This window comes from Apus apus, chromosome 4, assembly GCF_020740795.1.
Source record: "Apus apus isolate bApuApu2 chromosome 4, bApuApu2.pri.cur, whole genome shotgun sequence".
NCBI classification, from domain to species: Eukaryota; Metazoa; Chordata; class Aves; order Apodiformes; family Apodidae; genus Apus; species Apus apus.
The window spans coordinates 25,982,246-25,996,356 of NC_067285.1; the positions used below are offsets into that span (position 1 = coordinate 25,982,246).

At 40.2% G+C, this 14,111-nt stretch overlaps 1 protein-coding gene across 5 annotated transcripts in view; it reads left to right on the top strand.

The window, feature by feature from the left end:
* CSGALNACT2 (chondroitin sulfate N-acetylgalactosaminyltransferase 2) overlaps window positions 1-9,944 on the top strand; it is a 31,013-nt gene extending 21,069 nt beyond the window's left edge. For all 5 annotated transcript variants that reach the window (XM_051618719.1, XM_051618720.1, XM_051618721.1 and 2 more), the window contains 6 exons: window positions 1,296-1,512; window positions 2,037-2,138; window positions 3,697-3,875; window positions 5,181-5,275; window positions 6,726-6,807; window positions 7,962-9,944. In XM_051618719.1, coding sequence (XP_051474679.1) covers window positions 1,296-1,512; window positions 2,037-2,138; window positions 3,697-3,875; window positions 5,181-5,275; window positions 6,726-6,807; window positions 7,962-8,254 — 968 coding nt within the window. In that variant the 3' untranslated portion in view covers window positions 8,255-9,944. The remainder of the gene's footprint in view (window positions 1-1,295; window positions 1,513-2,036; window positions 2,139-3,696; window positions 3,876-5,180; window positions 5,276-6,725; window positions 6,808-7,961) is intronic.
* Window positions 9,945-14,111: the final 4,167 nt, after the last annotated feature.

Sequence of the window (14,111 nt, forward strand, 5' to 3'; positions counted from 1 at the left end):
ACAGTTAATCTATCTCATTTTCTACCACTTTCTCTCTGGGTAGGAGGCTAGGATAGAATTTCAGAAGTGGGGCCACAGTAACTGTTCGGGAGGCTGGCTTGTAGAAGAGGTAGTTGAGGCATCCCAGTGAAGGGAAGTACACTGGTTGCATGGTGTAAAGGCTGGTGTGTTCATCACACTTTGGGATATGCAGTTGTTCATGTCTTTTTCAGTGGTCTGTGGCCAGCTCAACTGAATGTTGTTTGGCTTATAGTGTAGTTTGTTTCTTCACTGTAATATACTTTTTCCTTGTGGGGGAGAGAGGAGAGATGAGGTGGGGTGAACTTAAGGTAGGTCTCTTGAAGGATCATTCCTGTCATCATATCATACTCTCAGGTTAGTCTGGATACTGGATTGCCATCAGAGATCAGTTCACTGAAAGCCACAGAGGAGTCTTTATCTTTTCCTTTGTGGTGTGAAGTTAGAGAGGCTGTTGACTCAACTTAGTTCCTCAATGGATCTGAAATGAAGGCAGTCAACCAACCTAAGTATTTGTTCTGAGTGGAATAGATTTCCCTATCCAATGAGAGCAAAATGTCTCTGAGTAGGTAATCCTGTTTGTACAGAACTAGTATTGTTTTCTTAGTGTTACAACTATGTACAAACCTGCTGATGGCCTGAGAGGACCATACCTGCAGTAAAATGCCACTATCCTTATTTATGGGACAGAAACCTGTAACTAGTGGTCAGCAGTGAAAACAGTTTGTAAGTGCTCCAGCATTTATCACATGCGTTATTCTTTTTTTACATTATTACATTTCAGATTTTATAGGCTTTCTCAAGCAAGTTACTGTGTAATTTGTTCTGCCCACAGCTTGTGTTGTGTTGATTGCTGGCTAGATGATCTCAGCTTTTACTGTGAACTAGTCTGGGGAGATTCTTAATGAAGAGCTTAAGAATAGGCAATACTACATTTCAGCTCTTTTCCCATAGCAAATAGTTGAATCCCCCTTCTGTTGGGAAGACCCAACTAATTCTGCCTGAGCAGCTGATGTAGGATCATAAAACCTATCTAAGGGGAAGCTGGAGTCTGAAATTGTATTTCAGATCTGGTCTAAGAGGTAGGGTTGTGATTGTAATTGGTGGTGATGGTGGTTTGTGGATTTTTTTTTATTGGTTTTTAAGAAAAACCCAGAACCTTTCCCCCCAAAGCTTTATTCTTCACTTCTTTATAGTTCTCAGGAAAAACAGTGTTTCTGAAATGCAATTGCTGAGGTCTTTGACTTTACAAATTACTTGTGTGACTTGCTCTTCAGGTTACTATCGTACAGAAAGAGATAAAGGGACACAGTATGAGCTGTTTTATAAGAAGATGGATGGCGTGGAATACAGGCATGTCACACTGTTCCGACCTTTTGGACCCCTCATGAAAGTGAAGAGTGAAACGGTTGATATTTCTAGATCAATGGTTAACATTATTGTCCCTCTTGCTGGAAGAACTGAGGCATTTGCACAATTTATGCAGAACTTTAGGTAGGTGCATGAAATTACATAGTGAGCTATATTGCTGATTTTCAGTATTTTGTTACCTTTTAGAAATTAATTTCTGTTCTGGTGGTTTTGTAACAGAAGTAATTAATCCAACATGGTGTACAGCTGCCTTGAGATGTTTGTAATTGAACCGTACTGTATGGAGAAAATATTCCTTGTAAAAAGATTTTACTCAAACTGCTCAAAACCCCCTTTTTATGCCAGGGCCATGGTGAACCTAGTTACAGGTGATCTTGAACAGCATTTCTGTATTTCCATCATCTTTTGCACTCCTATTTATAAAATAAGGTGTTGGAATGAGACACACAGTATTGGAACCTTCTGATTCAAATGGGAAAGATGGAAAGACGAGGGGAAAACCTTTTTTCTTCTGTTTAGAAGATAGTTGAAGTCTCGCCAGAATACTTAGATCTGCTAATGCTTCTAAATGTAGTAGCTTTTAGGTACCAGAAGCTTCTCTTGTATTGAAAACAATTATTAACATGAGGTTGTCTTTGTGCTTACAGGGATGTATGTATTCATCAGGATAAGCATGTTCACCTCACAGTGGTATATTTTGGACAAGATGGGCTGTCAGAAGTAAAAAGCATCCTAGAATCTGTAGCCAGGTAAGTGTGTCGATCCAGTGTCAGTCAATGCAAACAATACTGATTGGCATTTAAGATTGTTTTTAAAAAGGATGAAATAACAAAAAGAAGGGTTTTATAGTCCATTACAGGTTAGTAGGAAAAGTAACTTTATCTACAGTAAACTCTTTTTGGTTGGCATTTTGTAGCATAAGTTGCAAAAGTCTCATGAAGACTACTAAAAATCAAGTTACAGGCCAAAAAAGACTTAACAGCAGTGGCTTTGAGGTTTCTGACAGTACAAAAAACAACAGGGGTGAGTTTTGCAGTGAATATTCAGTCATGCTAATAGATTAATTGGAATTAGCGTTCCTTTGAACTCGCATTTATATTTCAATAATTTATTCACTGGAGAATCAGTTTTATTTAAGGATGAGTACTGTAATCCAAGTAGGCTGGTGGGCTGCTGAGTACCTCTAGGTACTAGGTAACTTGAAGTAGCACGAGTGTAAAATTCCCAATTGTTGCTTTGTTGTTTCCTCCGGAAGGTTGGGACAGGTAATAGCATCTGTTGTCTGTAGTTAAGGGGCTTCTCCTCTGCCTGAGCTCTTGTGCTCGTCCCTAGCTGGGAACTTGTTACTTCTGTTAGCCAGGACAGAGCTGAGCTCCCCAGTATCCCCACCTCGCAGTGCAGGCCAAGGCTTAGCTGGATTAAGTGTCTTAGGCATAGGCTGTTGTGTTGCTGGCTTGAAAGGTGACAGAGTTGGCCTTGTGTGCACAGGCAGGTTCTAAGAAGGGAGGAATGCTGCTGCCTTCTTCCTGCAGAGCCTCCCAGGCACTGAGCTTGCCAAGTGCCAGCTGCTGCTGTTCTTAAGGCCTCTCTGCTGCCTGCCATGTTCCCTGTGAGATGTCCTCTTCTCACAGCACTGAGTCAGATTCAGTGCTGTGAACGCACTGGGCGTTTGATTCTTCTTAATGGTGCTACTGTTGAAAATCTTCACTGTGTGGCAATCATTGCCTTCTGAAGTAGACATTTAACTTTTGTGGAAGATATTCCCAGGGCAGGGTGCATTTGCAGTCTCCCTTGGGTGCTCCTTCCCTCTTCTGTGGTGAGTGCCGATATGTGTGCTACGAAATAGTGAGGAGGAGGAGTAATCTGACTGGGTTATGGTGGCATGGCCAGATAGTTGGGTGGTCCAGGGCTCTGGCTTTCCATTTGCCCTTTCTGATACAGTAAAGACACAGATACTGCTTTATTAGTCAGGACATCGTAGTTTGTGGGGACAAATTTTAAATGGCATCATCATTTCAGAGAACACTTTAATTCACATGAGTTGCCAAAAGGCTTTTTCAGTCTGCCTGAACAAGTAAAGGCGAAGTGAAGTTACGAAGTAAGATTGAGGCCAACTTTTTACATTGTCTAAAGTGTGACGCTTAAAATAGGTAAGTGGAACAGTTAGTAGTTCTGTTTGTGATAATATAACTGTTTGGTTTTTTTTTAATTTCCAGAATTAAATTACTGTAAAATGCTGAAAAATTATACATGGTCCCTTCTTCCCCCCTAGATATATTTTGTGTTTGTTTCTCTTTTTTTTTCTAGAGAAACTAACTTCCACAATTACACGCTTGTCTCTCTGAATGAGGAGTTTAACCGAGGCCGGGGACTTGACATGGGTGCCAGAGCCTGGGAAAAGGGCGAGGTTTTGATGTTCTTCTGTGATGTTGATGTTTATTTCACAGCAGATTTCCTCAACAGTTGTCGTTTAAATGCTGAGCCTGGTACATTCCTTTACAGTTGTAACCCAGTCTTGTAATCTTGTCTGCCTTAAACTGACATGTGTTAAGAATATAGTAAACCAACTTGAATGGTGGAGCTTATTCAATACCATGCACCTAGGAAAATGGAAAATACTCTGTGAACAAAACCTGATAGTATTTAGAGTGAGAAATAACTTCTGCTTAGTGTAGCTTGTTTTTAGAATGCATGGTCTTTTTTGTACAAGAAGTACAGTTTTCATATTTTCTTAAGATTTGGCTGTCTAAAAGAAAGGTTGAGAGTAATTGCTTTAAGAATTAGACTGCTTATCTAATGCAGCCCTTAGGGTGGAGGGTTGATTTTTTTTTTTATACTGAAATCTTGTACGGCCAACACGCATCATGTACCAATGGTTTTCAGTAGAGCTACACAATGTGCTCTTACAGAGACTTGACTGGTGTTCCACATTTACATCCCAGACTCTGAAATGTTCTGACCATTTTGCTCAAGTCTGGATGAAGCTTGCTTGTTCTACAAGCTTCTGCCAAGAAGGATAAAGCTTTCTGGAGTTAGCAAGGGTACTAGTTAAGACTGTCTCCTGTCAAACGTTTGTTTGTTGCGGGTTTTTTTAACGCTTACTCTTATTCCATAGTTCTTGAAGCCAGAAACCATTTTCTTCTAATGTCAGTTTGGAATTAATAGATACTTTTTCTTAACATAATAAACAGGCAAGAAAATCTGCTAATAGCCAGATACTTGGATTCTGTTTCTTGGTTTTTTTCTTTAATTTCTGTCTGTCTCTGCAGTTTATGAACTAAGTTGTATAAATAACTTGCAAAACGTAGGAGAGGAACATCTTGTGAGCTTTCACAAGAAAGGGAGTTTGGGCGACTGATTGACAGCTCGCACTGACCGTTCATCACCTTTGCTTCAAGTGAAAATGCTTCTCATGTGTTCAGAGTTCATGTCCAAACCAGTGTGCCGAGCATTCTCATGGGCTGTCATTGATACCTTGCACCACAGGCAATGCAAGAGATCTTTGAACAATACTTATCTCGGTTCTGTAGTAGACACAGAACTGGTGTCACAGTATAATCAGGACATTCATGATGCTTAATGCCCTTGCACATGCTGGATGTGTACACTTCTGAATGACTGTGCAAAGCATCAAACTTGTAAAACTCAAGCTATGCAAAGTGTTGCTTGTACTTGGGCTTTTTTTAGCTTTACCTCGTACCATCCTTGCAGGGATTTTTCACTGTCATCTAATCTGATACTGTGATATATAGTACTTTATATATATATAACAATTGCCTTTTGACTTCCAGGGAAAAAGGTTTTTTATCCTGTGGTATTCAGCCTTTATAATCCTGCTATTGTCTATGCCAACCAAGATATACCACCCCCTGTGGAGCAACAATTGGTAAGCAGGGTGATGTATTCTGGATAGAATTAGTCATGCTTTTTATTAAAACAAAATTAGTATAACTTAATAGTTTGTTTGGGATATCTTACAACCTTTGGCAGTGCATATCTAAACACTATTCTCCATTATGGGCAAAGCACTCGGAAGAAAGGTTTATCAAGCAGTACATTACATGTTCTTGGATTAACTTGGAGTTCTGCTAAGAGGAAAAAAAAAGTGCTATCAATCAAATTAAGTTGGTAGTTCTGATATATTACTTAATTCTGGCTTGGAAAGCCAGTATTTCATGAGGATATGGCGTAACATGGTAGCAACTTTTGTCTTATGTTTCAAAAAATAAAGAAGTGATAAAAGGAAAAAAAACCCTAGGAACGGTGCTTAGTAAGCTTCCCTCAGTATTGGCTTCTCTTTGCTAACTACTAAATGGTAGTTGTAGAAGTATGCCATGTATCTTGAGGTGGGCAGAGATGTTGAGTCAGTTGCTTTTTTCATGCTGTGGGCAGTTGTACCCTGTGCAAATTGTTTCTTCACCTTTGCTATCCAACATCTACCAGATCCATTGGCTGTTGTGCCACTAATTTTATCTTGCTTTTGAAATGAGAAACACTGCTTCTGGGGCAGCTTGTAGTCAAAATAACTAACAACTTAACTCTGCAAACATGCAAGAGAAGAGGTTGAAGGAAAATTTGGGCAAGCAGAGAGAGGTAAGTGCTGTATTTCTGGGTCATTGTTGCCTGAAGATGAAATGGCCACAGTCAGCGTCCAACCTGACTCTCTCTCAAGAGACTGCGTAAATGAAATGGGGGTTTTGCAGCTGGGACTTCTGTGGTAGACAGGCTTAGAGGAGAGAAAGAGAATGCAATACAGTCTTACTAAGAGAAAATAAAATTATAATAACCCCAATCCCCTCCGTTGGTCACAAGGATCCTGCTAAAAGTAGAAGGGAAGCTTTTTCAAATGGTCTTGGGTAGTCACAGCTGAGAGAGGAGTCATCTCCTGCCTGACACTGCTGTTAACTTACTTGAATCCAACACCATGATGGTGGCTGATGGCTGGCACAGGGCTCACTTTTCGTGTCATACAAGAACAGGAAGAGATAAATGTGGCCTTAGAAGCTGATTAGGAACTGGAGTATCAGGAACAGATTATATCGCAATAGACTACCAAAAATGTAATGCTTGGTCTGAGCGGATACATATAAATTAGAGGTAGTGTGGCAGAAGGTAAGTAAACATGCGAACTTTTAAGTATTTGGAATTGGATGGCAAAGGGTGAAGTGAACACCAGGTAATAAAGAAGTCCACATTCGTGCATGAGACTGAAATACTTGAGGTGTTATATCCTGCACTCAGGAAATGATCAGGAAAAGTCAGATTTCTACAAAACCAAGTGCAGTGTACCTTCTTTGTGTTTTTCATTTCAGTATGATATTGTTTTAAAATTGCAGGTACACAAGAAGGATTCTGGATTCTGGCGAGATTTTGGCTTTGGGATGACATGTCAATATCAGACAGACTTTCTGACCGTTGGTAAGATTAAACTGCAAAATAAAGGTTTTGTATGTGTTTAAAAATTGTTTCTCTGTTCACACCTAACAGGAATGTAATGCATTTACTTATTCCATTATTTTCCCCATCTCAGCAGTCAGAATTTCTTGACAAGTATGACTAGTGAGATAAATCAGTTTTTCTAGGTTTTAATGTCCCATCTGTTGAGATTTTTTTACAATATTTTTGCAGTATTTTTATCTGCAATGTTTCACTCCAGAGCTTTAAAAATTCCTTAATTTTTTTGTACTTTGTTACTGTCTGAAGCAAATTAATCAAGTTTCAGAAACGCATTTATCAAGTAACCAGTAACCTAGACAAGAAGCATTCAACTTTTATTTAAAAGTGAGTAGTTGAATCAGTTGTTCAAGGGTTTTGCAATATCCTTTGGCCCCCCCTCGTGGCATGCTGTGAAAACTGAGAACAGCTAGGTGTGCTTCAATTTCAAAGACAGTCTTGAAGATAGTCTGCCAGGTGTAACATTGTAGCCTTATGCGCCCTATAATGACTTCGAATACAGGCTGATTTTCTGATAGCATTCATGCTTCCATGTGTATAGTATATGCTAAACAAAGACTTCATAATTCTGGAACTTTGAAATTGTACATAAGTCTGGTTCCATTTTCTGTATTGCCCTAGAAAGGTAAGAGAACTTAAAATGGTGGAACAGGTTCCTTTCCTTAATCCAGCTTTTTGAGTTGTGACCTATGAAGTAGGCGTTTTTTGAGAGGGCTTTTCATATGGTGCATGACCACTTAATTTTCCAGCTGCTAAAATCCATTATGATTGCTAAAAATAACCCAAAAGCATAGCCAGTGAGATTTTGCTATAGTTGTCTGCAGCTGTCACATGGGATGTCATGCATAATGTGATTTTTGAGACACTCCTAAGAGACTTTCTGAAGCTAGCAGTGCATGATCTTTGTCCTGTGCATTTTCCACCACAAAGGATGTGGTGTGCTTGAAGCTCCTCTTCCTCAATTTGGCATGCTTTGGCATGGAGAATTTAGTTAATTGCTCCAGAATTTCTGGTATGTCATACCAGATTTGGTAAATATACTACACAAGGAGTGCTGGTCTTTCTGCCTTACATTAGCCTGTGTGCCAAAATAACGTTGTCTGATATTGTTTTTATAGGGGGTTTTGACTTGGAAGTGAAAGGCTGGGGTGGTGAGGATGTTCACCTTTACAGAAAGTACTTGCATGGTGATCTTATTGTGATCAGGACACCAGTCCCTGGTCTCTTTCACCTCTGGCACGAGAAACATTGTGCAGACGAACTGACTCCAGAGCAGTATCGCATGTGTATCCAGTCCAAAGCCATGAACGAGGCCTCTCACTCACACCTTGGGATGCTGGTCTTCAGGGAGGAGATCGAGACTCACCTCCGTAAGCAGGCTTACAGGACTAACAGTGAAGCAGTGGGTTAAAGGTCACCCCCCGGGATGTTTGATGACTTCAAATTCACAATGAACCAGCATCATTTTACAGCCTTAATTCAGCTTAAAAATGCAGTGCCTCTCTTTTTCAGTGAAGAAGAATTAAGGGGGTTTGGTTCTTGTATTTGTTTTCCAAGTAATTTGCTGACTGATGTGCTACTACCTACATATCTTGCAAGTTCAAGCACCTGGAATAAATTGGAAAGCATATGTAGTTCAAGGAAAGTGTCTTCAGTATTGATTGGAAAAATCAGTGGTATGTACAACTCAACGCTTTTCCACACGGTACATTTCAATTCTTATATTTGCATTATTTTAAGAATTAATTTAAATAATCCTTTGTGTTTTCTTGGGTATTTCCTGTCTGTATGGCTCACTGCAGTGACTTTAGAAGGATACTTTACCTACACTCCACAGTAGAATCAATAGACAAGTGTGAAACAATCTCAGAATGAAAGGTGTTACGGAGGTGCTGACTGGCACACCAGCTGTTCAGGTTGCTGATTTCACAGCAGGGGCTTTGTGCTGTTTTTGCTGTATTAACAGACATTCGTATGGTTGAATATAGAATTTGTGTGAGGTGGGGAGAAATGAAAACCTTTTTCAGTGGAACTTCAGAGCATATAATATAGTTACACACTGCAAAAGAGACACCACCTTCTTCTCTTGATGGATCAGACAAGTTAGGAATGTTCCAGTTGGGTGTTTCTGGGTCTGGTCTTTTCCCAAGTAGATGCTGCATCAGAGAATCCCTTCTATAAACTGAGCTATACTATTAAGCTTGTCTGCTAAAAGTTGTTTTTTTACCCACTCCTCTTTATTTAAAGGCCCTGCCAGTACATCTTGTTCTTTAAGTTGAGGAATCATCTTTTTATTTCCATATACATTTATTAGAGGCCCATTTGCTATTACACCATTATTGTCCTTTAGCTTTCTTTTTGGCATTTTCCTGACCTGTTGTTGGAAGGCAGTCTCATGTTCTTAGCTGTTTCAGTGACTGAAAAAGCAAGTGCTGCTGCTACTTCACACAATGCACTTCATTCCACTATTTATCCTTAAATAGCCTTATTCTTTTTCAGTTGGAGGGCATTTTTGTTTTGTTTTCCTCTGGGTTTTTGTGTTTTGTTATTTTTTTTCCTAAAGCATGCATAAGCAGAATTATGCTGATGTCTCATTAGTGCCTTGTACAATGGCACTATATCTTCGCTAATTCCCTTTTGGGTATTTTGGGATGCATAAACAGCTTAAATGCAGGCAGGTTGTTTTTTTCCATGTTGTCTTATATGCTACCTTATGGCATGCCTCATTTTTAATACATTTGTTTATAGAATGAATACTGAGAATGCTAATTGAGTGGTTAAATTATTTGCATGGTCTCTATTGAATTCAAACATTAGTTGAAAACCCTTCTCAAACCAGGTAATCAAGATCTGTTTATTAATTCAATTTGCTTCAATAATTCTGAAGGCAACTAAATATTTAAATGGTTGATTTCTGAATAGCAGACGTGCTGTGCAGATAGTTCTGGGCACTGATCCTTTTTATATGTACATAAAATTTGCCTTTATGTAACTTATTGTGGAGAACAGTGTACTGTATTGTACTTAGAGTGAAGAGAATGCATTGCAAAACATCTTGCAATTAATGTTCTCAATATAATAAATTAAATTTCTGCATTTTAGACATTGTTTTAAGCTGTTTCTTTGAAATAAGTTTTTACAGTAATGTTTTACAAGGCAGATGACACATCGGATTCAAGTAATAGTGTTTGCAGCGAGAAGTTGAACCCAGCTCATTTTTGCATCTCAAGTGAGTATTTACAGTATCTACCCAGACCATATACAAAAGTGCAGAGTTAGTTCCCCAGACAACTTTAAACTTACACAGATATTATCTTACTTTAAGAATATTTTGGTGGTTCCTGGCAAACATTGTAAGGTTCCAGTGAGGAAAAGATTAAATATGTTGGCATGATGATTTGGGGTAAAGATCTAAGTGGGACCATCTGCTGCGACTCCAGGCTTTAAAACTTCAGCTGCTACTGCTGTCCTGGCTCTGCTGCCGAAGACTAATGATCAAACATGCTTCTTGCTGACACCACCACTGCCTGGCATGCACTGCAGTGGACACTTAGGTAGTGCAGAGGTGTCCAGCTCAGCTCTTACTGTTCAGCCACTACCTCAGAAGGGTCCAGTTGACCTAGTTTCCATGTTTTGGAAACAGAGGACTGCCAGTGCTGCTAGCCAGATCTCTTTCTGCTATTTTACACTGGTGGTTGTGCTTATTGGCAGTGGTGAGGACAGAGAACAGTGTCAGCTCTCTTCATCTGTGCAATCAAAAATGGTCTAAAGTGTCAAAGCTGGAAGGCAGTCAAGTCTGGAGCTGAATGCAATCAACAGGAACCACTTTCAAAAACTTGTTTTCCATTTATCCCAAAATGTGCAAGTGTATGCATTGGAGTCAAAAGGAAGTCAGAACTCTTAGAACCAGTTGATGTCAGGGTTGAGTATTGACACAAGTAGTCTAAATTACTGATTATTTGAGGACACCTGAACTTCCAAGGGCCCTTGCAGGCCTTGTTTTGTCTTAGTTCAGCTGCCCGCAGCAACTGCCTGAGTGAGAACATGTTGCTATGGCACACATCAGCTGGGCAGCCTCTGAGGAGCATAGACCATCACCTGCTGCATTCGCTACAAAAGCCAGAGAGATATTGGTATGAGCTGTGTGCTGTGTTAAGTCAATGTGAGGTACTTGCAGCCCAATGATAGTAAGAAGAGCAAGAAAAATTTTAAGCATGGAATCTCCTCAGATGCATTTTGCTGCTGCACAGTCCTGGACTGGATGCATACACTTCAGTGCCTCTGCAGGCAAGATGGTTTTATTGCTAACAATCTGTGGAACATTGACAACAGGGAAATACTTGGCTCTACTTGTGCTTTATAGGTTATGTGGTAGCTTATTAACAACTTTGACATGGGAAATTAAATCAGTTACTTTAATTAAAGCTGTTATTCATTATTTAAAATTTAGACTTCCAGAGAATTATTACTAATCATGTACAGCTCATGTTCCCCAATGACTTACCATTTTACCTACTCATTTGTCTCAATTACTATATTAAAAATTATAAATAACTACCTTAAAATTACAGCTTTTAATTAAATCTTAAAATAAGGGGTTTTTTATTATAATTCTCAAGTATTTTAACTTTTGCCTTTGGGCTAGGTTACAGGCTTTGACTTAATAAAAAAAAATAAATTACCTAAAATTCTTAATATGAATGTTTGTCCCTTCATGAATTAATAGGTATTTTTTCAGGACTCACTGAGCTGATGACTATTACACAGATGGATTATTTGGTCTATTTTAATAGGGATTCCCCGGAAGAGGACAGGATGCTTTATATAACCCTAGTAGTCTCAAAATAGAGAAAAGGTTGAGACCTACGAATTGCAGAGAGAACAATTCTGTTCAGTGTACTGCTACAAAAGGTATTCAGACCTGCACCAATACAACTTAAGATCAACACCTGGTGACTGTGTTCCTAGTTTAGTTCTGCTTTTCATCATTCTGTGGGAGTTTTTCTGGCAAAAAGTCATTAAAGTGTTCCACATTTTCTTGGTCTTCCCCCACAGTCTGGGCCTTTGGGCAAAAGGCATGGGAAGAACCCATTTCAGGACTCAAATGTTGCAGGATCAGTTACTGTTGCATTGCTGCAGGAGAACCGAGCAGTTAATAAAAAGCTAAATCACTGACCAGCATTAGTCAGAAAAATGCATGAATCTGGAGAACTCTTTTGTTTTCCCTGAGTCCTTGGTATACGTAAAAAATTACATGTGCTGTATAAAAATACTACATCCTGAAAACTTGTATGGTTCTTTTTTGACTTCTAATTCTTAGATCATGTTTCTTGTGCTGTGCCATCGCTTTCTGTGTGCTACCTTTCCTATTAACCCAGTCTGGTTTTTTCTTTCGTATGGCTCCTCTCATTTTTTCCAACTTGGTGCCTTAAGGCCTTCAGCCTTTGCTAAACTCCAGGGTTGGATTTTTGGCAGTGTGGGAGCCTTTGGTGGGCCCAGCTGTCAGAGTGGCAGTGGGACTGGACAGTGATGGCAATGGCAAGGGAGAGCCCAGCAAGGCAGGAGCTGCCATTTACCAGTTCTCAGAGCTGTCTTTAAACCACAAGGGACTCCATTTATTAACTCAGTACTACAGATTAGGCTTTTATTTCTGTGCTTGTTGTAATGTTTCATGCTGAAATACAGGAAATTGTAAGGTCAACATGAAGTGTATGGCAGAGAATAAAAATTGGAGACCATCACCCATACCCAGTGTGTGACTGCACACCATTGCTTCTGCTCTGGAACACAACTAGAACAGAAATAGTAGGATATACCTTTGTTAAAAAGTGAGTGTACAAGTGATTTCAGTTACCTTAGTGTATTGAACTTCCAGTTGCATTTTGACATACCCACACTGTGATACCAGTGCATGTGTTTGTATGCAGCTGTGATGCTGTTTTCCCATTACTGCTGTGTTCTATAATACAGGGAAGGGTTGCTGTCCCACTAAAACATGTAAGTCTTCCTTAAAGGTGTTTCCTAATCTCATCCAATAAAGGAAGTTAGTTGGTTTCAAAGATGAAAATCTCTCGCTTGAATAATAAAATCTATTCTGTGTGTTGCTGTAGGCGTAAGTCTGGCTAAGTGGCTGGAAAATGTTAGCTAAGTGTCTAGCCTCAAGCTTTTAACTGCTGTTGTGGGCCTGCAGAGGTAATATTAGCCCTGCATGGATCTGCAGCCGTGTGCTGCCCCTCCAGCTGCAGCCCCTGCTCGAGCCCAGCTGCAGGGTGGGTGGCTGGAGGCTGCCAGCTTGGCATCCCTGCAGGGAAGCTTCCAGGAGCTGGTGTGTGTCCTATGACAGTGACAGCTGCCAGCTGCTCAGCCTTCTTGGGAGCTTTGCTCTGAGTTTGCTCTCTACTTTAGCAGCAAACACCGCACTGAGTTACTTGAGGGAGAAGTTAAACTGAGGGGTGTCTCCATCCACAGAACAAGTTCAATAATTATTAATGCTTCAGTGCTGATGCTGAGTTCATGTTATTGCTGGTCACTTCTGGCCTGATGTGGTGCAAAAGCCAAACCCATCAGCTTGAAGGGCCAAGGACCTTTCTCTGGAGCCACTCGTGGTTTCTGGAGAATGGTAACAGCAAGGTTTTCATCAGTGCTCTTGGGTCACTGTCAATTGTTAAGGCTCTGACCCACATAGCTGCAGTGCCAGGAATGGGTGTTGGCCGAGCACCAACCATCAGGGGCTCAGCAAAGGAGACCTGCCCTTGGCTTTCCCAAGGCATTCTCTGCCTGCAGAGGGAGAATAAAGCCCACGCTGTTCATCTTGGGCTGCCTGCTGCTGGGGCGTTGCACAGATAAAGGAAAATATTATGCTTTGGAGTCAGAGTCAGCTGTCTGCCCACGGTCAGTGCTCAGGTTACGTGACCGAGTGTTGAGCCACGTCCTCGTGTTTTGACAGATGCTGCTTATACAGTGCACTGTTCCCCTTTTTTAATCTGTAGTCCCAGTGTAAAAAGACAGCTGTGTTTTCCTGGAGGAGTCACTGCATTTTCATGTTAGAATAGTAAATAGAGTAGCACTTGTTTAACTAGGAACACACTCCACTGAATTGAGAAGGAATTATTTAGGTCTTTTTAGCTGCTGTGTGCTATATGCATTAACTGTAACTTTTTCCAAGGAACTTGTGGAGGGAAAAGGAAGTGTTCTTGATTAGGGGAAGTCAGAATGAGTTACCTTAGGGTACACTTTTTAGACCCTTTACAGAAATTAATTCAGGTCAT